This window comes from Microcaecilia unicolor, chromosome 11 (genome assembly GCF_901765095.1).
Source record: "Microcaecilia unicolor chromosome 11, aMicUni1.1, whole genome shotgun sequence".
NCBI lineage: Eukaryota > Metazoa > Chordata > Amphibia > Gymnophiona > Siphonopidae > Microcaecilia > Microcaecilia unicolor.
The window spans coordinates 110383345-110410142 of NC_044041.1; the positions used below are offsets into that span (position 1 = coordinate 110383345).

At 44.3% G+C, this 26798-nt stretch overlaps 1 protein-coding gene across 3 annotated transcripts in view; it reads right to left on the reverse strand.

Moving 5' to 3' along the window:
* Positions 1-26798, reverse strand: part of EML3 (EMAP like 3) — a 160720-nt gene that overhangs the window by 49272 nt on the left and 84650 nt on the right. For 2 of the 3 annotated variants that reach the window (XM_030217630.1, XM_030217629.1), the window contains exons 5-11: positions 26009-26131; positions 25118-25146; positions 24800-24835; positions 22627-22750; positions 20210-20359; positions 12220-12289; positions 1958-2068 (exon numbers count right to left, since the gene is read on the reverse strand). In XM_030217630.1, the coding sequence (XP_030073490.1) occupies positions 1958-2068; positions 12220-12289; positions 20210-20359; positions 22627-22750; positions 24800-24835; positions 25118-25146; positions 26009-26131 (643 nt within the window). The remainder of the gene's footprint in view (positions 1-1957; positions 2069-12219; positions 12290-20209; positions 20360-22626; positions 22751-24799; positions 24836-25117; positions 25147-26008; positions 26132-26798) is intronic. The other variant, XM_030217631.1, reaches the window with a different exon arrangement.

Genomic DNA, 26798 nt, shown 5'->3' on the forward strand with positions numbered 1-26798 from the left:
TTTCTCTGTGTCTACTATCCATCTTTTCTCTGTGTCCCTATCCATCCTGTTCAGTAGAGGATGACCAAAGTCATTTTCTTGGTTTTAGATGAAACCGAACCTGAAACCCAATTTATTTGCACAGTTTCAGCCAAAACTGAAACCATAACTGAAACCAACCACCCCTAATCAGCACTGTGACCCCTTCCCCTCCCCCGAACAGGAGCAACTCCCCTCCTAGGCTCCCCAACAAAAGCAGACCCCTCCCCCAAACCCCCACACCGCCACCCATAGGTGCCAGAAGTTGCAGCAGCCATTTTGAGATTGGAGCCGGCATGGATAGGCAAGTGCTGCCAGAGGCCACGGCAGCCATTTTGACAATGGAGCTGACAGGTGAGAAGCAAGTGGGGATCGCACCTGCCCCGTCTGCACCACTGGATCACCAATGCTTGTAAGGTAGGCCCCAGGAGAGAAGGGCCTAAGGGTGGTTGAGGGGGCTGGGAGGGGGGTGTTTTTGTTCATGGGGCATGGAGGGGAGCTGTTCCTGTTCAGGGGGAAGGGAGGAAGCGGGGACTGCACAAATTACAGGACACTGTACCAGACCTGCCAAGTCTCTCGCATTCAGCGGGAGACTCCCACTTTGGTGGGTCATCTTTTGCACTCCCGCCAAAGTGGGAAAGTCTGCCACTGAGATGAAAAAAGCAAGTGCAGGGCTGCAATAGTTTTCAGACAATGTGCTGTCAGTTCTGTGGGTCCTCTGCCCCTGGAACTCGAAGTTGATGTCAGTGGGGGCACAGGACCAGCAAAGCCGACAGCACATGCCTGAAGGCTGCCGCACCCCCGTGCTTTTTTTTTTTTTTTTGTCATGGCTGCTGCAGGGTTGCATGAAAACAGGAGGGAGATGGAATGAAATGTAAGTTGAAGCCAACAGGTTCGTTTTTTCTGTTTCCCTTTCAAAACAAAGCTGCATCCGCATTGTCATTCTTTACTGTTGGTAGCATTTTTTAATTTAATCTCACTTATATTTTCAAACATGCTGGCTTGTGCAGTATACGGATCATAGGAGCCGACTCTGTGGGTGTTGTGGGTGCTTGAGCACCCCCAATATTGAGAAAATTCCTTGTTTGTGTCCAAGGAAGGGTTATTTTCATTGGGCTTAGCACCCCCAATAATTTTGAAAAGTTGGCTGCTATGATACGGATGTACATAGAGGAAGTATAATAATGGAAAAACTTTTCATAGGTAGAATAGTAATTTGTAAGAAATTGTAATCAGTGTGTCATTTGGAGGGGCTGGTTATAGGGACACCCTAGCACTGTTGTATTTGTGCAAAGATTTTTTTCTCAAGGTAAAGGGCCTCTAAAACAGACATCATGTTATGAGAATCAGGTGCTCAACATTCAGAGTTTCTATTTATTTATTTACTACTACTACTACTATAAATCATTTCTATAGCGCTACCAGTCGTACGCAGCGCTTCACAACTTACTTATTTATATAATTTATATCCCACATTAAACATGAATTGGGTTGAAACCTGAGAACATTTAAATTTTTTTTCCCTATGCCTACATGAACAGAAAAAGATAACATGGGGTAGAGTGGGTGGAGCTGCGGTATGGACCCCTTGGCAGCTCTGCTGTACAGTTTCAGTTTCAGTCAAAAACACACTTGCTTTTTGGCTGAAACCGAAAGAAGACCAAATTTGGATTTGGGGTCAATTTCAGCAAAACGAATTAGTTACCCTAAGTAGGTAATTGTAATCAGTAATCAGTTACCTTCCTAAATGAGTGATGTAATTACTATAACTAATTACTTTAAGCTGAAAAGTAACTAGTAACTGTAATTAATTACTTTTGAACAGTAACTAGCACAACACTGCTTACCACAAGTCTAACAATTCTACAGTTGCCAGTCCACCAGACATTGTTTTAGTACAAAGTGACAATCTAGGTTTTCCATATGGATAAGAACTTACAGCCACAGAGAAAGCGAGGGAGCCCACTCCCCTTTCAAAACATCCCAGACCAATCTGCTGCAGGGTCAGTAAAGTGGAAGAGTCCCAGATGTGAACAAATGGCTGCAGAGGCTAACAAAACAACAGAAAAGAAAGTTCACTTAGTGTGATTCCTGTACAATAAGGCAGGCAAAGAAATGGAAGAAAGATTCTGAATGTCTCTCACAGGAGAAAAATCCCTCACACTCACAGGCCACACAAGTACAGGCTCCAGGCTAGGTGGCATTTTTCATAGGAAACACTTTAAAAACCAAGACTGGATTAAAGCACATAACACAAGGCTCAAGGCCCATTGAAGTCTTGGGGCCTATGCACATGTCTAGCTTTCCTACAGTGAGAGTCACAGACGTTTGGTGTAAAAGAAACCAATATTTTTTTGAAATTCATACTGAGAATTAGAAACATGATGTTGCTTGTTGCCAATTTATCAAGTAGTCTGATTTCAAGATGGTGCCCCTTATTCAAAATGGCAGCTATAAATATTCTCCTTCCCTATTCTGAGTCCAACACAGCATAGTAATTATCTACAGATCCTTGAAACAAAACCTAAGTGGCAGTTGAGATCTATGGGAGTGTTATAATGGCAACAAATACAATACTTAGACACAGGAAAATCATGGGAAATTATTTACTTTTGAGACAAATCTGAACACTACTAATTTCAGAACTAGTCATTTTGCTCACACAGATACATTACAGTAAACATTCTTCAGATTAAACTGGTACAAAATGAAGAGGCATTTAACACTTCTGAAACCTTGAGTTGGGCAAGGCAGAGCTGTCAAAGGTATTTACCCAGGTAAAATGGCTGCCTCAAACCTAGCTGAAAGTATACACAGCCTTCATTGTACATGTACTTTAAGCCATGTTAAAAAGAGCACTTCCTGTGGCCATGTTTAGGATCAGCACCTGGCTGGTTAAATGCCCCATAACTGGTTACCTGCAAATTTACGGCGTGTCATGGCTGACCATGACCCGCTGAGAATTCATGGTTAGCAGATAGCCAGTTCTATCACACAATATAACTGGCTATCTGCCGATATTATGCACAAGTTTGAATGCTGGCTTGGCTGGTTAAGTTTGAACCAGTCAAAAATAAACCAGATATTCAATGCCAGTCACCAAAAATGGCCTGGTATTGAATATCCAGGCTCCACGCCGACTGCATGAGTTAACCAAGCTATCGCACAGCCCGGCATTGAAAATCCAGGCTCAGTGTCGACTGCAGGAGTTAGCTGGGCTACCTTTTGCAGCCTGAATATGAGGCCCTCAGCGTCTAACCAGTTATGTTGAGCGGTCAAAATAGGCCACTTAAATAGTAAGCCTATCTTTGACCGCTAAAAAGTTAACCGGTTAGTGCTGAATATCAGCATAGCTGGTTAACTTTTTAGCAGCCAAAATAAACTCAGAAATTCAATGCTAGTCACTGGACATTGTCCCAGCATTGAATATCTGGGGCCAGCAAATGCACTGCCCGCTGCCGGCAGAATATCTGACCCTTACATCTTAAACTGCAACATTGCTTCTCCCAATAATTTATCTGCCCTCATGACACTGTTGTACTAATTGCCATGAGGACCTTAACACAGAAAACATAGACACATGACGGCAGATAAAGGCCATATGACCCATGCAGTCTGCCCATCCTCTGTAACCCCCAATTCTTCCTGTTCCTAAGCGATCCCAAATGCTTATCCCCATGCCTTTTTAAATTCTGGAACAGTCCTCGACTCCACCACCTCCACCGGGAGGCCATTCCACGCCTCCACCACCCTTTCTGTGAAATAATACTTCCTCAGGTTCCTCTTAAGCCTATTCCCTCTTAACTTTGTCGTATGCCCCCTCATTCCAGAGCTCTCCTTCATTTGAAAAAGGCTCTCTTCCTGTACATAAATGCCCTTGAGATATTTAAATGTTTCTATCATGTCTCCTCTCTCCCTCCTCTCTTCCAGCGTATACATGTTGAGGTTCATAAGCCTATCCCTATAATTTTTGCATTCAAGACCGCTTACTAATTTCGTAGCCAGCCTCTGGACCGACTCCATCCTGTTTATATCTTTCCTGGTCATGCCTCTCTTTATGCACCCAAGCACCCTTCTGGCTTTGGCCATCGCTTTTTCTACCTGTTTGAAAGCTTTAAGGTCGTCAGACACAATCAACACCAAGTCCCGCTCTTCCTTCACACACTGAAGCACTATACTGTACCGTTCCCTCGGAATTTTGCGACCGAAGTGCATGACGCTGCATTTTTTGGGATTAAACCTTAGTTGCCAAGTATCGGTCCATTCCTCTAGCTTCGCTAGGTCCTTCCTCATGTCATTCACACCCTCCAGGGTGTCCACCCTGTTGCAGAGTTTAGTATCATCCGCAAAGAGACAAACCTTACCAGACAGCCCTTCCGCAATATCGCTCACAAAGACGTTAAAAAGAGCCGGCCCTAGGACCGATCCCTGCGGTACTCCACTGACGACCTCCTTTTCTTCAGAGCAAGCTCCAAAGTGGATTCTGTCCATAACACTTTGATTCAATCACTCCATACCATTTCATTGTAAATATTTTTCCTTAAAAAGACAGGAATATTTTGACCATATAAAATCTACCAAAACATAGGATCAAATGTTGAAATTCATCAGGACAATGAAGTTGAATTTCCTTAGCTCAGTGGTTCCCATACTTGTCCTGGGGGAGCCCCCAGCCAGTCAGGTTTTCAGAATATTCATAAGGAAGATTCACGAGCAATATTTGCATGCACCTCCTCCACTGCGTGCAAATCTCTCTCATGAATATTCCTTGTGAATATCCTGAAAACCTGATTGGCTGGGGGCTCCCCCAGATACAAGTTTGGGAACCACTGCCTTAGCTATTTTATAAATACCTCCATCGAATGTCAGAACTCCATCTTCCTGTTGAGCTTGATTGCTGCTATCCAAATGTTCTTAATTGCTACATGTTGATTTCCTATCTATGACACTGCCATCTTCATCTCGATGTGATATAATTATCACATCGAGATGAAGATAGCAGTGTCATAGATAGGAAATCAACATTTGCTTCTGGGCAATTTACTACTCATACAGTTCCATGAACATCATTCTCTGATGGTACTTTGTTTAACACTGTTTGCAATGTATTTTATTCTCATTGTACATTGCCTTGAGCAACTTGTTTAATTGTGTGATACATTACCCATATGACATAACACAACCAGTGCTATGGGAATGCTCTGCCCATAGGTCAATCCAGTGCTGAATGACAGCTGCCATATTATTGCAGGCTGCCTAAGCCAATTAATCTCAACAGGTTGTGTATCTTTGTTTGAATACTGTTGCCAGACATCTAAGAAGCCAGTCAAACAAAAACAGAACAGCAAAGGATCCTAGACACCTCCTGTACAGTAATACCACAATGAAAACATACCTAACAGAGGTAATCAGTGTTATACCTGTGACTGTCTACAAGATGAGGAAGGTGTAAGTTGGAGATTTTGTCTCTAAAATTAGCATGGTTGACAGAGCAACCAAGAACCTTTATGCAGGGTAAAAGGAGGAATGTAGTCCTCTGTGACTGTGATCGTTTCTAAGGCTGAGCACAGAGCTGGGACTCAGAAGACCAGTGAGACCTGACTGTGTCCACTACACAGAGATATTGTACTGTCAGTTCTATTTATTACTCTGTGTGAGCAAGCACCAGCCGGGTTTCTTTCATTATTTACCGCATTATGATGCCTTATTCATATACATCCTGCTGAGACTCCTGATGCAGGCCTAGTGGCCAAAACAAGGCCCATGTTGAGTCTTGGTTGTCAATAAATATTTGAATTTTTAGAGCATCGTCTTGTCATGATTTTGTCTCCTTCACTGGGTTGTCTGGTAGTTGTTGAAACATTTAACTTAAATCAATCTTCCAATAGCCTTGGTATTAACACATTATACAACAACAGCAAGGAATATGTCTTCAACAGTACTATATACTGAAACATGAATGAAAATGCCGATCTCATTTTCACAATTCAATCCTTTTTTTTTTCGGCCCAGCAGTTTTCCCCTGCTCCTTTGGACTTCCAGCTCAATTGAAACCAGAGCAGGGATCTGACACCATGAACTCTCACCTGCAACTCTTTTGTTATTATTCTCTTTTTTATATCCTCTTCCAATACACGTAGCTTAATCATTGCAGTGACAGTCCTCAGCCACAGGTCCCAGCTCACACACCAGGGTTCCTCTGAAACCCTACAATCATGGCCCTAGGTCTGTCCAGTAGGTGTCACTGTTGTGTGATGACTGGGAATCTCCTCTGGGCTCTGGATTCTCCCTCTGCATTTCTGTTCCCAATCAAACCCATGTCCTCCACATGGCAATGCACAGCACTACTACTACACTTCTAAGACAGTCATTCATAATATATTTTGTCAGCTTGATTGGTGGACCACAGAGGAATGGAGACCATCCTCCATGTTCTTTTGCACTAGTGCTGTGGTTGGCATCTACTGAATTCCCTGCGCTGCTGCTGCTTCTACCACCATTTCCATGCCTACCCCTCCCAGGCATTATGATTACATTAGACTAGATTGTAAAACCAATGGTGCAGGAACTCTTGTCTGTACAGCACAGTGTATGCCTAGTTGTACTTTAGAAACAATAAAAACAGTAGAAATAGCAGCCATTCGCTTTCTAAATATTCTGTAAATTATTTTGTGTATTTGCCTTTTTGATACACTCGATGTACAAAGACATTCGACCTTTTCCACTGAAGCTACATATTATAAATGTTCATCCTCAACTGAAGCCAACTGTCATGCCCTCTACTGAACAATGCATAGCCATTTCTGTGATATTCTTTGTCATCTGTACATCTTTACAATGTTTTCATTTTCTTTTCCCAGCAGTCTGTACAATTTTGCAACATTTATCTTGCTTGGTTTCTGCAATAAATTTTTGTCCTGCTGGAACAGGGTACATAAGTTCATATTAAAGACCTTCTGTGATCTGGCCAAAAATGTTACTGTAGAGAAAACCATATCGCCTGACTTCAGTTCTGAAACAAACAAGACCAAGCCACGTATCAGTTAGCAGACCACTTGCTCATATCATAACTGTACATAGAACTTGCCTTCAGTCTAGCCACCCATCTCTTTATCCCAATTGACTCTGTAGTACCCATCTTGTCCCTTTCTATATATTTGAACTTGTCCCTTCATCTACATAGTAAGCTATATTGTAGGAAAATCATTAGCATCATATCTGTGTTATTCGAATGTTCTACTGTGTGTCTATTAGGAGTTTCACTGGTATTATACTGACATATTACATCTATGTTATTTAAATATTCTTCCATGCTGTCCATTATGGCATTGTTATCATATTTCTGTTATCTGTTTGTTCTACAGTGTTGTTAAACGTGTATATTTCTGATAGTTTCATGTTAGTCCTATTATTAGGTATCAATTTGCCATTTCTAACTTTACCTCATTAATTGTATTTATGTTTATATTTGGTCATTTTACTATTGTTGGGCTGTTGACAAAATTGGGTGAATCTCTTCATAAAGGTGGTTAATAAAACCCAATAAATAAATAAACAAACATGGGAAAACATTGCTACTATATTCCTTTTTTTTCCACATTGCTGCACCACAGGGGCGTAGCCAGACTTCGGCGGGAGGGGGGTCCAGAGCCCGAGGTGAGGGGGCACATTTTAGCTCCCCCCGGCACCGCCGATCCCCCCCCCCGCCACTGCTGAACCTCCCCCCCTACCATTGCTGAACCCCCCCCCTCCCGCCATCAACTTTGACCCCCCCTGCCATTGCTGGACCCCCCTGCCGACGACCCAATGACCCCCCATCCGCCGCCAACCCACCATTGCCTAGCTTTGCTGGCGGGGGACCCCAACCCCCACCAGCCGAGCCAAGGTCCTCCTCTTCCCAATCCCGTGCAAGGCTTCGTTCTAGTCTGACGTCCTGCAGCGGGTAAAAGGCAGGTCTTTGGTTTTTTTCAGGAAATTGATGTGCGGCCATTTCAGGGGGGGGGGGCACTTACCACCACCCACTGAGGTGGTGGTAAGGGCTCCTGTGCTAACCCTGCCTTTCTGAGCCTGACTGCCATTAGCTGGGTGAGAGCATAGTACCGCTGAAAATATCTGGTTAGCATCTTGAAATCAGCTATTTTGGGGGCATTCTAGGGGCGAAGTCAGCACTTGGCCGGTTAACTGCTGATATTCAACACTTAACCAGCCAGGGTAACCAGATAAAAGTCAGTCCTATCTTTATGTGGTGCCCCATAGCCTGTTAAGAGCTGAAGATCGCTCTTAACCGGCTATGTTTTAACTGGCTCCACAAACTTGGATATTCAGTGCTGATGCCTGGACATGTCCCAGCATTGAATTTCTGGGCATAAAGCTGATGGTGGTCTGCAAAACAATGAGTGCCAGTGGCTGAATATCAATCCCCAAATGTTTTTGTTCCAAAGGGAAATCATTTTCAATCTGAAACTTTTCTTGTACTTTAACAATGATCACTAAAATACTCTCACAGATCTCACCTTTCCTCCAGTTTTTGATTTAATGTTCTCTTTTTATCGTTTCCCACTAAATTAGCTTCAGAAGTGAGAAGCGGAATGGTTTTAGCAGATATTTTGAATTATGCTCATCATCTTGAAATCAGACTACATGTAAAATTGGCAACATCCCTAATCCATGTTTCAGTGTTCCACTCCATATGAATCAGAAAATATGGTTCTAGTACATTTTTGAACCGATTTCTGAGCGAGCCTATGGTTTATCATCTAAACACCTGTGAAGGACAAATCTAGAACCAATCCACTAATTCTACAAAAGTTGCCAAAAACTGCATGCAAATTTGGATGTGCGCCCAATTTGAGTATGCAATTTAAAAGAATAACAAGTCAATTAGTGCCAAATATTGGCTTTTTATCAAGCAATTATTGGCGCTAAATGAAATCAATTAATATGTACATGTGTAAATGTAGGTGTGATATTTTACACGTCTTGGAAAAAGGGGCAAGGAAATGGGAGGGTCATTCATGTTTTGGGGTGGAGCATGGGCATGGAGTCCAGTTACGCAGCAATTATAGAATAAGGGGATTCCATGTGTAAATTTAGGCGGGGGCATTTGCACCACGTTTTTGTTGGTGCAAATGGACACACCTACATTTACATACAACCCCTATGCTTAAGTGCTATTCTATAAACCACGCCTAACTTTTTTGTGCAGCTTATAGAATAGCGGTTAACTGTTTTTTTTTCCACGCCAATTTTTTTTAGGTGCGATTTATAGAATTCATCCTCAAAGTGCCCAGATGTACATTCCACTTGCATGTACAGACTATTAGGGAACGGGAAATGGGACTTGAAATACCACCTTTCTGAGGTTTTTGCACCTACATTCAAAGCGGTTTACATATATTCAGGTACTTATTTTGTACCTGGGGCAATGGAGGGTTAAGTGACTTGCCCACAGTCACAAGGAGCTGCAGTGGGAATTGAACTCAGTTCCCCAGGATCAAAGTCCACTGCACTAGCCACTAGGCTACTCCTCTGCTCCACTTTTGTGGCTAAGAGTACACTTATGCATGTAAGTGGCAGCAATGCGAATAAGTGCTATACTGTAAGGGCATGCATAAGTGGCATAGGAGCCCTTTTACTAAGGCCCGGTAGGCCTAACGCGGGCCTACCGCGTGATAAAAGGGCACTACAGTGGGCTACACTGAGGCATCACGTGGTAGTTTCCCGTTCAGCATGCACTAATCCCACACGGGAAAATATTTTTTATTTTCCAGCGTGGGTGGCGTGCGCCTTGGACGGAGAGTAGGCATGCCTGCTCTAATCAAGTAGCATGGGCACATTACTACATGCTATCCGATTAGCACAGGAGCTATGCAGGAGCCCTTACTGCCTCCTAAATAGGTGGTGGTAAGGGCTTCCATGGTAATGGCCACGAGCTAATGGGGAAATTAGCCTGTGGCCATTACAAAAAAATATAATATGGCAGCCATTTTACCATCGTGCTAAAAGTGGCTGCAGTGCGTGGAAAACCTACACACTGACAACAGCACTGGACGCTTTTTAGTGTGGCTTGGTAAAAGGACCCCACTGTGCGTAAATGCGGGGGACGTTCACCTTGGAGGGGCATGGGTGGTGTTGCCACTTATATACAATATAGTTCTTTTAGATCACAATCCCCGGTGTTACCATCCTAAACAAACTTACAGAATACAGTTCCTTCAATATTCAAAACTGTTTAACTGGCCAGGAACGGCACCTGGTCGGTAAAATGGCACTTAACCGGCTATTTGGCGATATTCAACGGGGAATAACCGGCTATTCTCCACTGGATATTTCTGCTTGGGGGCTGGCTATCCCCCATATTCAGAGCATAACTGTTATTGTAAGCAGCCATATTGGGCCACATAAATAGCTGGAATATCTTTTGCCGGTTTAAACATAATCGGCTATCTCCGAATACTGACATAGCCGGTAAGTTTAAACTGGACAAAAATAAACTGGATATTCAATGCCGGTCACCAGAATGGCCCAGGATTGAATATCCGGCTAACCACCGACCGTGGTAGTTGGCTGGGCTCCTTTCCGGGGTCTGAATATCGGGCCCAGTGAGTTATGGGCACTCTTGCCACATTTAGGCATCCACAATTATGCCAGGTCTACGGCTGGTGTAAATTCAGGTGCATAAATGTAAGGTACAGCTCTGCCAGGTTACACTAATAATTTTATAACAGAATCTGAACTTTCAGATGCCATTATAGAACAGGCTCTCACCACGCGGCACTGGGGCACCTAAAATTTGATGCCCAATTGTAGAATTGCCCCAAGAGTACTTCAGTATTCCAGATGCCTCATATATATACAAACCGGCCGATATTCAGCCCGTGGAAGGCAGGCTGGCTAAGTGCTGCGACCAGCGCTGATCTCGGATATTCAATACCAGGTCATTTCTGGTGACTGGAATTGAATACCCATTTTTTTTGACCGGCTTAAACTTAACCGGCCAAGTGAATATTCAGCACTGGCTGGTTAAGTTTATAGCAGCCAAAGATAGGCCTGCTACTTAGGTGGTCCGATTTGGCTGCTAAACTTAGCCAGTGAAGTGAATATTTGCGGCTAGCTGGTTATATCATGTGATATAGCTGGTTAGCTGCTAACATTCAGCGGAGATAACCAGCTATCACACACTGATTATTAGTACTTAGCCAGTTATTTATTTATTTATTTATTTGTTACATTTGTATCCCACATTTTCCAACCTATTTGAAGGCTCAATGTGGTTTACATAGTACCGTACAGGCATTCGCCAAGTCCGGTAGAGAAACAAATACATGGTGATGTTGTGGTCGATTAAGTTATCTTTAAACCGGCCAAAAATAAACTGGATATTCAATGCCAGTCACCAGAAACGGCCTGGCATTGAATATCAGGGCTCAGCACCGACTGCAGGAGTTAGTCAGTCTAACTCCCGAGGTCTGAATATCGGCTCCAATGTGTCTACGTAGGAGGAATCTCTTGGAGACATTTGTGGAATAGTGTATGTACATGTATATGTCCAGAGAATGTATTAGGAACAGTGATAGAGCACTGTCTTGCCGATAGTCAGTGCTATTTAACCAGCCAGGAATGGCACCTGGACGGTTAAATAGCACATTCCTGGCTAAGTCGATATTCACCTTATTTAAAAATAGGTGCATAGCCAGTTATATTGGACAATATAACCAGTTATCTGCTAGCTGCTAACTGGGAATATTCAGTGGGGGATGGCCAGTTATCCCTCGCTGAATATCGGTGGATAACCAGTTAAACGCTATTTAATCAGTCAGCAGCTGTTCTGGCCAGTTAAATAGCGCTGAATTCTGCATCAGTGTCCATGAGAGATTCATTATATACATGCATCCCTTAGAGATTCCTCATGCAGTCACATCGCTCAAGGTCCCCCAAGAGGTTCCCCATAAACACATGCACACACCCACACTGTTCCATAACTGTCTACAAAAGATCACCCACCAACACACAGAGGTGTATTTTCAAAGCACTTAGCCTTACAAAGTTCCATAGGTTACTATGGAAGGCTAAGTGCTTTGAAAATGAGCCCCACAGCATCCTATCAGTTTGCCCATACAAACACACTGCTCCACTGAAGCTTCTGAGACTAATCCTAGGCATATGATTTTGGATTCATTTATTGTTTTTTACTCACAATACCTTGCCATCCTTGTCAACACCAGCAGTCTGCCCTGTGGCAACTCGGACTTTATCTGGATGTACAGCTAAGCTGCATAGGGAGAAGAAAACAGGATGAGATGAATAGACAGAAGGTGGAAGAGTGAGGAGAGATGTCAGGGACAAAAGAAAAAAATGTACAAGGATTAATGAACAGAGGAAGGAGAGAGCGATGGGGGAGGGGCAGAGAATGGGAGATAGAAGGCAGAGTGAATGGACTGACAAAGGAAGGCAAGAGCTAAGAGAAACACATGGAGAAGGAGCTACATAAGGAGGGTAACATTGTCATCACAGTCTGCCACTGGTCTGATTTGTTTCAGAAACAAAACAAAAACAACCACCAAAGTGGAGAAACTGGATCCACTACAAGGGGAAGCACAGAAACAGAAGAGTAGCGTGATCAACAGGATGCTTCCAAAGAAACCAAGGAGATGAAAAGTAAGGAATAAAAATGTTCTTTAATAGTAGAAGATAAGACTCGACATCGCACCGTGTTTCGGCAAGAAACACCTGCCTCAGGAGTCTGTAAATGGTAAACGCCAGTAGGTGGAGCTGAACCGAATCAATCCTTTAAAAAGACTAATGATTGGTGGATATGCAGGATACGTTGGTAGAAAGCACAAGCAAAACTGAAAGGAGCAACATTTTTGTGGACACGATTCTCCTTTCAGTTTTGCTTGTGCTTTCTACCAACGTATCCTGCATATCCACCAATCATTAGTCTTTTTAAAGGCTTGATTTGATTCAGCTCCACCTACTGGCGTTTACCACACGGTGCCATGTTGAGTCTTATCTTCTACTATTAAAGAACATTTTTATTCCTTATTTTTCATCTCTTTGGTTTCTTTGGAAGCATCCTGTTGATCACGCTACTCCTCTGTTTCTGCACTGGTCTGATTTGTTACATTAAGGGTTGGGAAACACTCAAAACACTGACGGGGTTGAAAGCAGTGTGAGGAAACATCCATATTTAGATCGATAAGACTTGCATTCATGGGTTCTACCATAGCATTAGGTCCTCAGTGCTATGGTGCATTACCACACTCAGCGACCTATTTACAAACCAGAAAAGAGGTTGGAAACCACAGGCCACTTAGTTGTATCTCTGTGAAGGGACATTTAAGGGATACAATACATTCCTTCACTAGAGTCAAGTATTTAGAATCCAGCAGGCTGCAGAGGAGTGGCCTAGTGGTTAGGGTGGTGGACTTTGGTCCTGGGGAACTGAGTTCAATTCCCACTTCAGGCACAGGCAGCTCCTTGTGACTCTGGGCAAGTCACTTAACCCTCCATTGCCCCATGTAAGCTGCATTGAGCCTGCCATGAGTGGGAAAGCGCGGGGTACAAATGTAACAAAAAAAAAAAATCTGAGGCAGCACAGAGGGAGATCTTGTCAAACAAATCTGATTGGTTTCTTCAGTTGGGAGACTGGAAAATTAGATCAAGGGCATGTGCTGAATGTAGTTTACTTGTATTTCAGTAAAGTTTTAGATACTGTTCTGCACAGCAGGCTCAAAAATAAATTGAGCAGCCTGGGGCTGGGTTTCATGGTCATGAATTGGATTACAAATTGAATGAGTGATACATAACAGAGGGTGGTGGAAAATGGAATTTACCCTGAGGACAGAAAGGTGATCAGTGGAGTGCATTAGGGACTGGCTCTGGGGTTGGTTCTGTTCAACATCTTTGTGAGTCATATTGTGGAAGGATTAGAAGATAAAATTTGACTTTTTGCAGATGACACAAAGACCTTCAACACAGTACAGACTACTCAGAGAGCAAACAGCTAGAGAAGATGTTTAATGCTTGGAAGTTAAGATGCAAAAACAGTGCAGAGTCACACATTTGGAGAATGGAAACCCAAACACAATGAAAGAGATAAACACTCATACATACGAGTCAACTTTTCAAAATGATTGGGGGTGCTGAAATTTTTTTTTTTAACAGGTGGTGCATTCCCCCCTCCTCCCCCTCCCCTCTCCCCCTCCCTCTCTCCCCTTCCCCTTCTCCCCCTCCGAGTTCCAGGCCCCCCTCCCTCCTTCCAGGCCTCCCCTCTCCTCCGAGTTCCAGGCCCCCTCCCTCTCCTCCGAGTTCCAGGCCCGTCCCCCCTCTCCTCCGAGTGCCAGTCTGACCCCAGCCCAACCTCTTCTCCCACAACAGTCCTCCGCCTGCTCCTCACCTTGCTGCATGCCGCCCAGAATTTAAAAGTCATCTTACCTCGGGGTCCCGGCGGAAGCAGTGAAAGGCAAGCAGGCTCGGCGCTTCAGCCTTCCCTTCTCTCTCAGCTCTGCCTCTGGTCCCGCCGGGCACTGCCCAGTTGCCCATATGGTCAGTCCGCCCCAATTCATACCATCTACTATCTCTTCCTCTCCCTAAGAGATCTTCTGTGATTGACCTACACTTTCTTGAATTCAGATACAGCCTTTGTCTCTACCACCTCCACCAGGAGGCTATACCACACATCCACTACCCTTTCCGTAAAGAAATATTTCCTTAGATTACTCCAGGGTCTATCCCCTTTTATCTTCATCCTATGCCCCTTCATTTGAGAATTTCCTTTCAGGTGAAAGAGACTAACTTCCTGTGCATTTATGCCACAGAGGTATTTAAATGTCTCTACCATATCTCCCCTCTCCTGCATTTCTTCCAAAGTATAAATATTGAGGTCTTTATGTCTGTCCCATACACTTTATGATGAAGATCACTGACCATTTTAGTAGCTGCCCTCTGCACTGACTCAATCCCATTCATATCTTCTTGAAGTTGTGGTCTCCAGAATTGCACACAGTACTCTAAATGGGGCCTCACCAGAGACATACCGATGCACTATCACCTTCTTTTTCCTGCTGGTCATTCCTCTCCCTATGTACCCAAGCATCCTTCTGGCCTTTGACATCACCTTTTCTACCAGTTTGGCCATCTTAAGGTCATCAGGTACAATCACTCCAAGTCCTTTTTTTCTTTTCCTGTCACAGCTCCCACCATTCCTTACCAGCCTCATCAGCGGGGCGCAACTCCCGCTGGCTCCCGGAAGTGGCTTGGGGCAGAAGGGCTCCCTCAGATGTCTCGCAGCAGGTGCAGGGTGTCGTCATCTCTGTCCACTGCAGGAAGCAGCAGTGGCACTTTTCCTAGCCACATGTTTGGGCCACCTCTCGGCATCAGGAGGAGCATGCCTAATGTGTGTGCGTGCGCACATCACACTGCTTCTTAAAGGGGCAGCCCCTGTCTCTTCCAGGGAAAGCTTGGGAGGCACCACCATCCTCTGGGTGGTATTTTAGCACCGCTCATTCTCTGGTTCCCTGCCTCTGCAAAAGGTTCTGGATTCCTCCTTCCTAGCTTGTGCTTTTCTCCTGCCTTACTTCTGGCCTGACCATCGCCTGTCCCTGGATTCCGCCTTGCCAGCCTCCTGACCTGACCATCACCTGTCCCTGGATTCCGTCGTACCAGCCGCCTGACCTGAACATCGCCAGCACCTGGATTCCATCTTGCTGGGCACCTATCAGCTGCTCCCTGTTCATCATTACTCCTTGGGGAAACCTTCTGTGGATCAAGTCCTGCCGGGCGCCTGAACTCGAGGGCTTAACGCTCCAGGAACGCTGGTTGGTTCAGGTGAAAAACCTCAAAGGCTTCACGGTGTTCTTCTCCAAACCCGTGACATTTGTGCATCGTTTACTGTAGCTCTCCCTTGAATTTTGCAGCCCAAATACAAGAGCCTGTATTTTTTAGCACTAAATCTTAGATGCCAAATTTTAGACCATTCTTCAAGCTTCACTAGATCCCTCCTCATGCTATTCATACCATGAGAGGTACCTAACCTATTACAGAGTTTGGTATCATCCACAAAGAGGCAAACCCTACCAGGCAGCCCTTCCATATCGCTCACAAAAATGTTAAAAAGAGTCAGACCAAGGATCAATCCCTATAGCACACCACTGGTGACATCTTTTTCCTTGGAGTGAACTCCATTTACCATTACCCTCGGTCACCTTTCTCTTAACCAGTTTCTAACCTAGTCAGTCACTTTAGGGCCCATAATGAGGGCACTCAGTTTATTTTATCAGTCTCCTATGTGGGGCTATGTCAAAGGCTTTGCTAAAATCTACTGTATACAAGAGATAGATTGGAATGCACTTCTTCCTTGGTATGCAAATCTATCTCATGCATATTCTGATTACAACGTTTGGAGGCTCCATTGATAGAGTATTGGGTGTATGCTCAGCATCAGGTGGAAGACCTGTGTTTTGATTCAATTATCTTCCGCTCACGGAGGGGAGGTTGCGAAGCACTTGATATTGAAGGAGCAGAAATTAATTTATTCATGGAATACAGTTATTTCTTTTTTTAATTAAACAAAGAGGTAGATTGGCATAATTTGTCAATTGAATGAATTCAACTTCCAGTAGTGGACTTTGATGGGTAGCCGGTATAAGAGCAGTGAGCATGTGTTGCCATCTTTTTTGATCAGGCACCATGTTAGAAGAGACTTTGGAATAACTTCGGTGTGCAGCAGTAACAAAGTAAGTTTTAATTTGAGTATGTGAAGAGTTTTTAAGATATCACAAATTTATTGATGCATATATTTGGTTTGGTTTGGTCTCCTGATAATGCAACAGCAAAACATGGATCTGTGTTGAGACCGAGATAAGGAGGATTAACTCTTGAAAATTGTGATCACACTGAGGCAAGATTTTCAATATGAGGATGATCAGGAACATGAACTAGCAGGATAATGATAAAGATCTATGTCCATGGAAGAAATGCAGTATTGAAACAAGAACTTTGGAATAAAGTAATTATCTTTGTGATTCATTCTTAAGAAACATTATTTCAGCATTGGGACAGATTGGTTGGATAGAAAGATTTTTTTTCTTGTTTGGATTTATTATCATCATTAAGGATCATCTTTATATCTGGATTTTGGAGGAGTATGGAGCCCCGGGGACTGTAACATCACTTAAGCTGAAGTAGTGGAGACAACAACCGTGAGCAACTTCAGCTAAGAACCTTTGTTATGAAGAAAGTTTGGGATACAAATATACAATCAATTCATAACTGAAGGTATATATAATGAATATTTATGAACTCATGGTGCAATGATTCTCATCTAACTGCCATAGTATCATTGAGGGCATTATGAAGATGTACTGAGCACTATTTTCACAATTTCATAAATATTTTCATTATATTTTTAATGAGTTAAAAAGCAACATTAGTCATTAGTTTTGCATGTATATGCATATTCATTGCGGTTAACCATGGATCTTGGTGTGCCCTGAGGACTGGGTTGAGAAGGCCTGTTCTAATCGGTTTGCATATGGGAATTTATAAGAACATTTACTGAAAATGGATGAATCTCAGCTAGATATACTGGATGGGTCATCTTTATCTTTTTCTGCCATCATTCACTATATTATGTGTGCAGCGGAATTTTAGAAAGGACTTCCAGCTCAGAATATGCATGTCCAAATCTATACATCAGATGTTCATGTCCACAGCTCTTATATTTTAGAACAGGATCTGCTGACATACAGACTGTTAAAAAAATACAAGAACATGGACGTCTTAGTTCTAGCTATGTCCATTATGAACCTCCATTTTACAAACTGAAACATCCAAACTATGAACAGGCCAAAATAAGGGGCATGGCCATTTACATGGCAGCAGAATTACATCTATATTATAAAATGACTACACAGAAGGAGTACTCTAATAATCAGAGCAGCCTGCAGAGAGCCAAAGGTTTTTGGTGCAAGTCCCACTGTTCAGAGCACCTTTCTGTAATCTGGACATGCCAAGCACCAGGTCTATATACTGATGTCCATCTTTTTGAACATGGCCGTCCCTTCCGCTTCTGCAATCGGAACTGGACGTTCATCTTTTGGCCCCTCCCTAGTCCCACCCAAAACATGGTCAGACCACTTTCCCCTGCCATATAGATATACAGCAGTTTTAGAAGTCCATATTCTGGCTTTATAAAATTAATGTTGGGACGTCCATGCAATATGGATGTCTAAATGCTGGTTTTCAGACATCCAAAAAACTGACAGAACTTCTAAAATAAGTAACACAGTGTACCACATGATCCAATATTCTGTGTATCATGTCCCATACATTGTGGTATTTAGAACAGTATTTTCTTTATTACCCTCATGTCATGTCTGTGGCCGTGACCACCCTCAGCCTTACCTTCTTTCTGGGGGTCAGCAGCTCTGCCGGCTTCTGTCTGTCTTTGTGTTAGTCTTGTCTCTGGCTCTGTGTGCTGATTGCTTCACTAGACCTCACCTGTGTGGGCTTGCCTCTCTAGGGAGCCAGCATCTAAGATGGCTGCCCCCGGCTCTATGCCAGCTTCCAAGATGGCTCCTGCCTGTCTTTCCTGTGGGCTCACTTCCTATGTGTGTCAAGCCTCTCTTTGGGGTCAGTGTACTTCCTGCTTCTGTCCTACTGCTGGTGACTCATCAGTGAGAGCTTTCATAAGGAAGTGCTGTGCTTGCAGTCAGTGCCTTTGCATAAGTGTTATGCTCTTAGGCCAGGTCAGGTTAGTAAGTGTCTGCTGCACTTCTGCTTAGCCTCTCTCTGGGTTCCAGCCCAGTTTCTTTCTGTGTCTGTGTCTCTGTTGTCCTTCTGTGGGGGGTCTTCCCTGCTACTGTCTGTCTGTAGACTGCGGGTCCTTCCTGGCTTACCCTGTGTTTGGGGTGAAGCCTCTGCTCCAGGCTTACCCTGTGTTGAGGTGAAGCCTCTGTTCCTGGCTTACCCTGGGTTGGGGTGAAGCCTTTGTCCGGGTTTGTTCTCTGTCTGTATGCGAAGCCTCAGCCTTTCTGAGTTCCCCAGTCAGTGTGTGGAACGGCTGTGGCTTCAGACCCTTGGCCTGTTCTTCCTGGTTACTCTGTTTGCTGTGCTGCCTGCCCAAGACCCTTGACCTGTTATTCCTGGTTTGCTCTCTTTACCCTGAACCCTGCCTTGCCTAGCCTGTGTGCCTACCCTGCTTGTATATCCTGAGGGTATATCCTGAATCCTGTATCTGTCTGGCTAGTGTGTTTTCCTGGGTGATTATTCCTGTATCCTGTCTCCACCTAGCTAGAGGGTTTACCCTGTGGGTATTCTCGGATCCCCGTTCTGCCTAGTGTGTTGCTGCCCTAGTCCTTGCTCCTGCTAGCTTCTGTACGCCTTGTGTTCCTTGGTCTGTCTTCTGGGTCTTGCTAGTGGCTGTGCAGCAGCACACTGTCTGAGTCTAGTTCCGTGCCCTGTCGCCCTCGTGTATCCCAGACCCAGGATGGGTCCTCTGGATCTTCAGTTCCTGCCTTATCCTGCAAGTCCTGCCGGCCGCCTGCACTTCGGAGCTCAACTCCGGAGGAACGGTGGCTAGGTGCAGGTGAAGCTGTTCCTGTCTCATCTGTTCTAGTTGCCTGCCTTGTACTACTCCAGTCCAGAGTTCCAGTACTGCTCTTCTGTGTTTCCAGTCCCGAGGTGGTCTTGCCTGCCGCTGCCGCTCCTCGGCAGTGGCCCAAGGGCTCACGAACTCCAGTCCTGCCTCGAGGACCTGACAGAATGCCAAGGCCCTCGAGAACGCAACACCTCATCAGATGTACCAACTGACTCTCATGCTGAAATTTCCAGTGCTTATAAACACACATCAAGTTAGGTCCTTTCTTCAAAATCAAGAAGGTCTGCATATTTTGCAGGCTGTGATACCTTTTATTGGATTAGGATAAGAACTGTATAAAGAGTTTTTGAGACCACACAGATCCCAGAACATCTGAAAAGTAGACGTGTGTGGTCTGGAAAGTTCAAGTAAGATATTACATGCAGATAATGCTTCAATTGTCCTGGGGAATGGTAGCAGCCTGGAAAGTAATCAGGTTTATTTTCCAGGACCAGTATAGCTACTGTAACCCTGAAATCAAGAAGTTTTTAACATTGTGTGCATGGGTGCACCAGCTTCTGGGGTAGTGTGTCCTTACTGTCTGGTACTCACCATCGGACGCAGTCTGTGTGTCGGAGGTAATGGCGCTGCGTTTTCTGCTGAATGTGATAGAGCACTACCACACAAGCAATGAAATACACCACCTCTCCAGAGGCCAGCAGATAGAGATTACAGCGACAGTCTCGGCCTCGGTATCCATAGCTGGGGAATGCATGAGTCAGGGAAAACATTTTATGTGTTAGGGGAGCCATTAGGGCACACTGTCCGAGCCACAGCATAAAGGTCAAGTGACCAGAGGTGTTCAAGCTTCCATGCATCAAGTGGCCTCATTCCCAGTTTGAGAATCAGTACTGGCAATGTGTTGGAAATGTGTTGTCGAAACAGTGAAGGGCAAAGGAAGTACACAGAAAAAGTTTTCAAGCTGGTTTTGTAGACACTCTTGAAAAAGAGAGTAGTGCATCTAAGCATCTTGGGGAAAAGAGGGCAATGCATATTCCTAAAGCATCATGGGAAAACCTCAACATCAGCTGGGCTACCGCTGCCACCTGGCCCAGGAGCTTCACAAGCAGAAGCAGATTTGTGGCCTAACGGGGAAAGGGAGACACCCTCAGGGGAGAAATAAAGACAGCTAGAGATAGAAACAACAAAGTGACCCAGTTGACATACAGATGAAGCAAGATATACAGTACAACCATTTAAAAAAAAACAAAACCTGGTTTTCTTTCATGTTTCCCAAAAGTTTCAGGATCATTTCCCACATATTTTTAATGCACACTAAAATTGTTTTTACTTGCACAAATTGATTATACATATGTTAATTTGTAGATGTATAGATACACAATCAATTTGTGTGCATTAAAATTTTCCAAGTGCCCATGTGCACATCACTAAAAATAAGTAAAAGGAGCAACTTTTCTATTTAGCCTCATGCATTTTCTATGGCCAAATATTGCATCCTTGCCCCCCCCCCCCCCATGATGCCCCCCCATTTCAAAATAAAATAATCTGTTGTCCCCTCCCCCAACAGCCTAACTCCATGCCAATGTGCCAAAGAAGAAAGACACATGGTAGAGCTGGCTCAGTGCGAGGCTTTTACTGCACAATTAGTGATTAAAAAATACTGCGGTATGAACTGCGCAATGAGATGCAAATCACCATCACATTAAAAACACAGCAGTAATCTGCAGCTCTTACTGTATAAGTGGTGTTTGGCTCACAAACTGACAGGTAGGTTGACATTTCTTGTAAAATGCCATGGGCATTCTGCATCCCCCCAAACCAATGCCCTGACAATGAGTACTCACCGCATCCCCGACCTGACCTTCCCTTTCCCGACTTAAAAATACATTTCCCTGATGTCTAGTGGCACCCCTCCCCCCTCGATCTATAAAAAAACATTTCCGTAGTGTCTAGTGGCACCCCTCCCCCCTCGGTCTATAAACTACATTTCCCTGGTGACTAGTGGCACCCCTCCCCCTCAATCTATAAAAAAACATTTCCGTAGTGTCTAGTGGAACCCCCTCCAGCCCTGACCTCTCCCCAGGCCCCCAGATTCACGTGGAAGGAGAGTTACCCACTGGCTTCTGCTTCTGCCTCAGCACCATGCAGTGCAACCTGAGATGTACCACATGGGATAGGTCTGTCAAATAAGGGAATTTTTTTTCCTATTTGATAGTCACCACCCACACTACCATATAAGGGAAAAAATTTAGTAGATCGACCCAGCTTGGTGTATCCCAGAATACACTGCGCAAGGTCAGGTGCTGCCATTTACACAGATAGCGGTGCTGAGGCAGGAGCCAGTGGGCCTCACTCCTGCCTCTTTCAAAGGTACAGAGTTTGGAAAGTCTGGGGGCCTAGGGAAGGGGTGGGAGTGGAAGGTGTCACTAGACAACTGTAAATTGTCTTTTTACAGTCAGGGGCAGGGGGAGGGTAGGTCTCACTAGACATCAGGGAATTATGTTTTAAGTTGGGGGAAGGGGATTCCACTAGAACCAAGGAATTTTTTTTTTATATATCGGGGCAGGGGGCCCAGGAAGAGAGAGAGGGATGCTAGACTACCAGGGATGCTTTTTTGTTACATGCAGAGAGGAAGCTAACCCTTCTACACCACCTCAGATCAGGCGGTAATTTTATCATGTTGTGCTGGTGCTATGCTCCCTTCAACACTTTTCTGCATTGACGCAAAATAACTAATTTCCTATTTACTACTGATGGTCACCATGTGAGCTAACTCCTGTACTTGATCCATTCCTGCATTGTAGACCCGTGTACACCTTGCAGTAAATGTGTTCTCCTGCCCTCGGTAGTTTTCTGCACGCACACAAAGATGTCTCTCTAAGCCACTGCAAGCAGAAACTTGAAGTGCGTGAGGGGCCTCATTAGTGCAGTGGAAGGATACAGTCACCTAAAATGTGGGAGCATGAGAAAAGGGAAAAGCAGGCCTGTTTGGTGCCATGGAAGGATACACCCACTCCAGCTGCAGTTTTTCAGATGGAAGCTCCGTTCGTAAATCTTCATAGTTCTGGATATTGGAGGGAATGTACATGGTGATGGGACGGCCCCTCAGAAACATCTTAGTGGACACCTTTTCTGCAAAACAGAGATCAGGAACTACACCTCAGCCCATGCTCCAGGGGGTGCCACTGCTAGATTGCAGTCTTGTGAACACAGGTCCCAGAGCACAGCAAAATTATAGTATGTGCTGAGTACTGGTTCACCGGGACAAAAACATGGCAACAACTGAATCTATAATTACAATTACACAGCAAGTTCAAGGCACAAAAAATAGTAATACTTCTGTTCCAGCACAGTTACTGTGCTTTCAACACCCACCTCCCGTCCCTGTCCATCCCCCCTCCCCCCCCCCCCCCACACACACACTCACTGGGCAATGCCAGGCAGTGTTCTGAGGGCATCTGTCACAGCAAGGAGGGACAGGACAGGACAGCACTGCCTGAACACATAGGGTTACTCACATGTCCTCCTTCTTCAGATATGTCCTCCATGTTTTTTTAACAAGGCTTCCAAGGGGGCCAGATTTTTCAGTGGGATATTTAGGGCATGCCCTCAGCCCACCCCCAGTTCCAACCAGCCCTGTCTATGCCTCTGGCACACCCCGATGGTGGCCCAAGCCACCAGCAGTCGCTTCCCCTTCCAGTGGCAGTAGGAGACGCCTTAATAAAACGTCATCGCCTACTGCCACAGGACCAGTCTCACCATAAGAGCGGCAAAGTCTCACAGTTCTTATCATTAGAATAGTCCTGCAGGAGATGACATTTTATTAAGGCATTTCCTGCTGTCGCTGAAAGGGGAAGCTGCTGAGCGAGAGATCCTGGCTCCCCAGCAGGAATGCAGGAGATGACCTGCAAAAAAATCATCTCTGGCCTATTAGTCAGTCGGTGCACATGGGGGTGCTAAGAGAGAAAGGCCCTGCTAATCTCCTCTCTGTTTCCTGCTGGTTGAACCCAAGGAGGTTTAATGACAGGAGATGGCATTATTTCCTCAGCAGCACAATGAGCAAAGTTGTGGAGAGAGAGGAAGATGGAAACTTGCCGGTCAATATTCAGCCCATACCACAAGTGACTTAACTGGGCAGGAGCCTTTCCTGCCCAGTTAAATTGCTTTGCATTGGATGGATGGAGTCTAATCTTGGGATAGATAGAGGCACCCAGGCCATAGGTTGCTGTCCCTGTCTTTTTGAGATGAAAAAAATAAAAATTAAGGTATATAGCGCAGAACTGAAATCCACAATACAGAGTTGCAAATAACAAAGGTGGATCGCCACAGTCGACTTTTAAGGAGTACATGAATGCTATGGAATAGCAGGAGAGTCCAGGAGAATAGTCCACAGTGTTAAAAACATCTAAAGGTATTAAAAAAAAAAAACCCCCAAAACAAAAGGGGCATATATGTAAAAAGTCCACATCTCAACGATTGTGGAACAAAAAAGGTTTACTAAGGGATCCGGGAGAATCCTGAGGATCCCTTTTGCTGCTCTGGAGCACTGACAAAAACATTAACCTTCCCCCCTTCACAGATCCCTTGAAATTCCCCAACCCCCCCCCCCCCCCCAACTCCCCTTTCTTCCCCTCCCCCTATCCCCTTCTAACAAAGAGAATGCAAGACCTAGGAAGTTTAATAAAACAATATAAATCACAATTGCTATTGTTTTTGATAATGTTTGCTATTGTTTTGGACAAATCAATATGGCAGCAAGCTCCGCTCACTGGCTTCAGCCTAAACAATGGGCCAGAAAGGCTCATGCCATCTCCTGCCATTAAACCTCCTTGGTTGAGCCTGTCAAAGGAATTTTGTTCATGCAGCACAACTTTAAGCATAAGTCATGCAAAGACTTTCACATGTATCTCAGAAGCCAGCCAAAGTTGTTGAGGGATATCTACTCTTCCGATAAGTATGTCAGTCAAACTGAAATCCAGAAGTTTTTGAAAAGTAAATTATTGTCTACTGCTGTACTGTAAGTTAGTTTCTGTTTGATGTGTGCTGATTAATTAAAATCCATTTACACATTTGCTACAATTAAATATTTCTAGAGCAAAGGTAGCAACCATTTTTATTTTTTGTGTCCTCTTTTTTTGTCTCTGTAAATATGGTAACCCTATGCACACATAACATCCTTACCAAGATTGTAAGTGCCTCGGCGAGGGCTTGATGATCCTATAAGAAAGCACAAGTTACATATGGTATAAATGAACATTCTAGGAACAAAGTCCACAGCATAGTCAACATGGAAAATATGAACAGACTGCAGTCATATAATAGACTACTGTTTACTTTGTGTAATAAAAGAAAGTGAGGTTGGGTACACACCCCACAAGCTGTGCAGACACACAGGAATGTACTTGTATATACACTTATGCATATAAATAAATGCACATACTAATCCATTTCTGGATACCCTCTACAATACCAACACAGAAGAAACCTCAGGAGACTCACCTGCACTGGGAGTAAGGTCCTTCACTCGGCTGTGAGAAAAGAGACAGATTTTAGAGGAAGATGAGAGTATGAGACCCACACAGAACATCAGAGACCTTGGTAAATACAGAAAGAGCATGGAAGTATTGCAGAAGTACTGACTATAGAGGAGCTCAAAGCACCTGCCATCTCAGCTTCCTTCAACAGTAGGCACTATAAGGAATGGTGGAAGACCTCAATCCATGCAGGTGCCATTGGGATTTGTGGAGGCACTCAGGCCACAGGGGGCGCTGTAGGGATTTGTGGAACAGCACAGACTGTAAGGGAACTGTAGGAATTAGAGAAACACAGGTTGTGGGAGGCTGTAGGGATTGATGGAAGAGCTCAGGCCATGAGAGAGCTGTAGGGACTGGTGGAAGAACACAGATAACGGGAAGCTGTAGGGATTGATGGAAGAGCACAGGCTGTGAGGGAACTGTAGGGACTGACAGAGAAACACAAGTTGTAGGAAGCTGTAGGGATTGCTGGAAGAGCACATGCCATGGCGGAGTTGTAGAGGTTAGTGAAGGATCACAGGCATTAGCCTAGTACGCCTATTTAGGTTTTTTTTTAGGGGGAGGCAAGGAGTATGGAGGACATATTGATAGTGGGGGAACGAAGGCCAATTCAGCATTATTACTTGGATCATTTGGAGCGCACTGCTCTCCATGTCCTCTCCCCCTCCCCTCCAAAAATAAAACTATACTTATGATCACAGGTTGTTGGAAGCTGTAGGGATTGGTGGAAAAGCAGTGGCCATAGGGAAGTTGTTGGGATTAGTGGCGGATCACAAGTTGTAGGAGGAGCAGGCTATAAGGGAGTTATAGGAAAAGCCAGATGAAGCTCGCAGCCCCAGCTTCAGCGCCCTCATACTTTTCCAAGCTGCTGGAGCGTGTCAGGAGGTTGGCAGTGGATGCAGCTTTCTTAGATAGTTTCAGCTTATTTTTCTCTACAGCATCTTTTACCAGTTTATCTGATGAGCTGTTTCGACGAAACCTGTAAATAAATTAGAATAAAAAGGACTGTCCACAGAACATCAATAAAAAGAACAAAGAGAGTCCATAACCCATGATTAATATGGGCCAAAATCTAATGTGCTAGCACTTAAATCTTTCCATTTCCAGGCATATTGTGAAATAATACGAAACCTGAAAAAAAATCCTAACTCAATATATATGTAGCAAACATGTCATACAGCAGTAGAACTTATGAATTTGTAGCACTACAAACACTACAGTGGGCCCTAAAACACCAACACACCTTCAACAGATAAAACAGAACAAGTGGGATTCCTGCAGATCTCTAAACAGAAACTACATCCAAATTTGGCATTAAGGGGACCCGAAACCTGCCTCAAGCTAAAGGAGGCATAGGCAGAAGGCCAGCTTTTGGGCCCCCTTCCCGGTTTCTGCCCTTAGCTCCTGAATGTCTAACACCAGCCCTGATTATATGCAAATAGAATTCCACACTTCAGTCACATGCAAACCACAGACCCTCACCAAATCCAGAACAAGTGATCACATATTAGATTTAGAAACATGTAGACAAAAATTGAACTGGGAACCTTACGAAACCAAACTCAGCATATACTACAGCACTGGAGAAATAAAAAAAGAAATGCATTTCCTTTTGTACTGAACACAATACAACGGCATCTGCAATG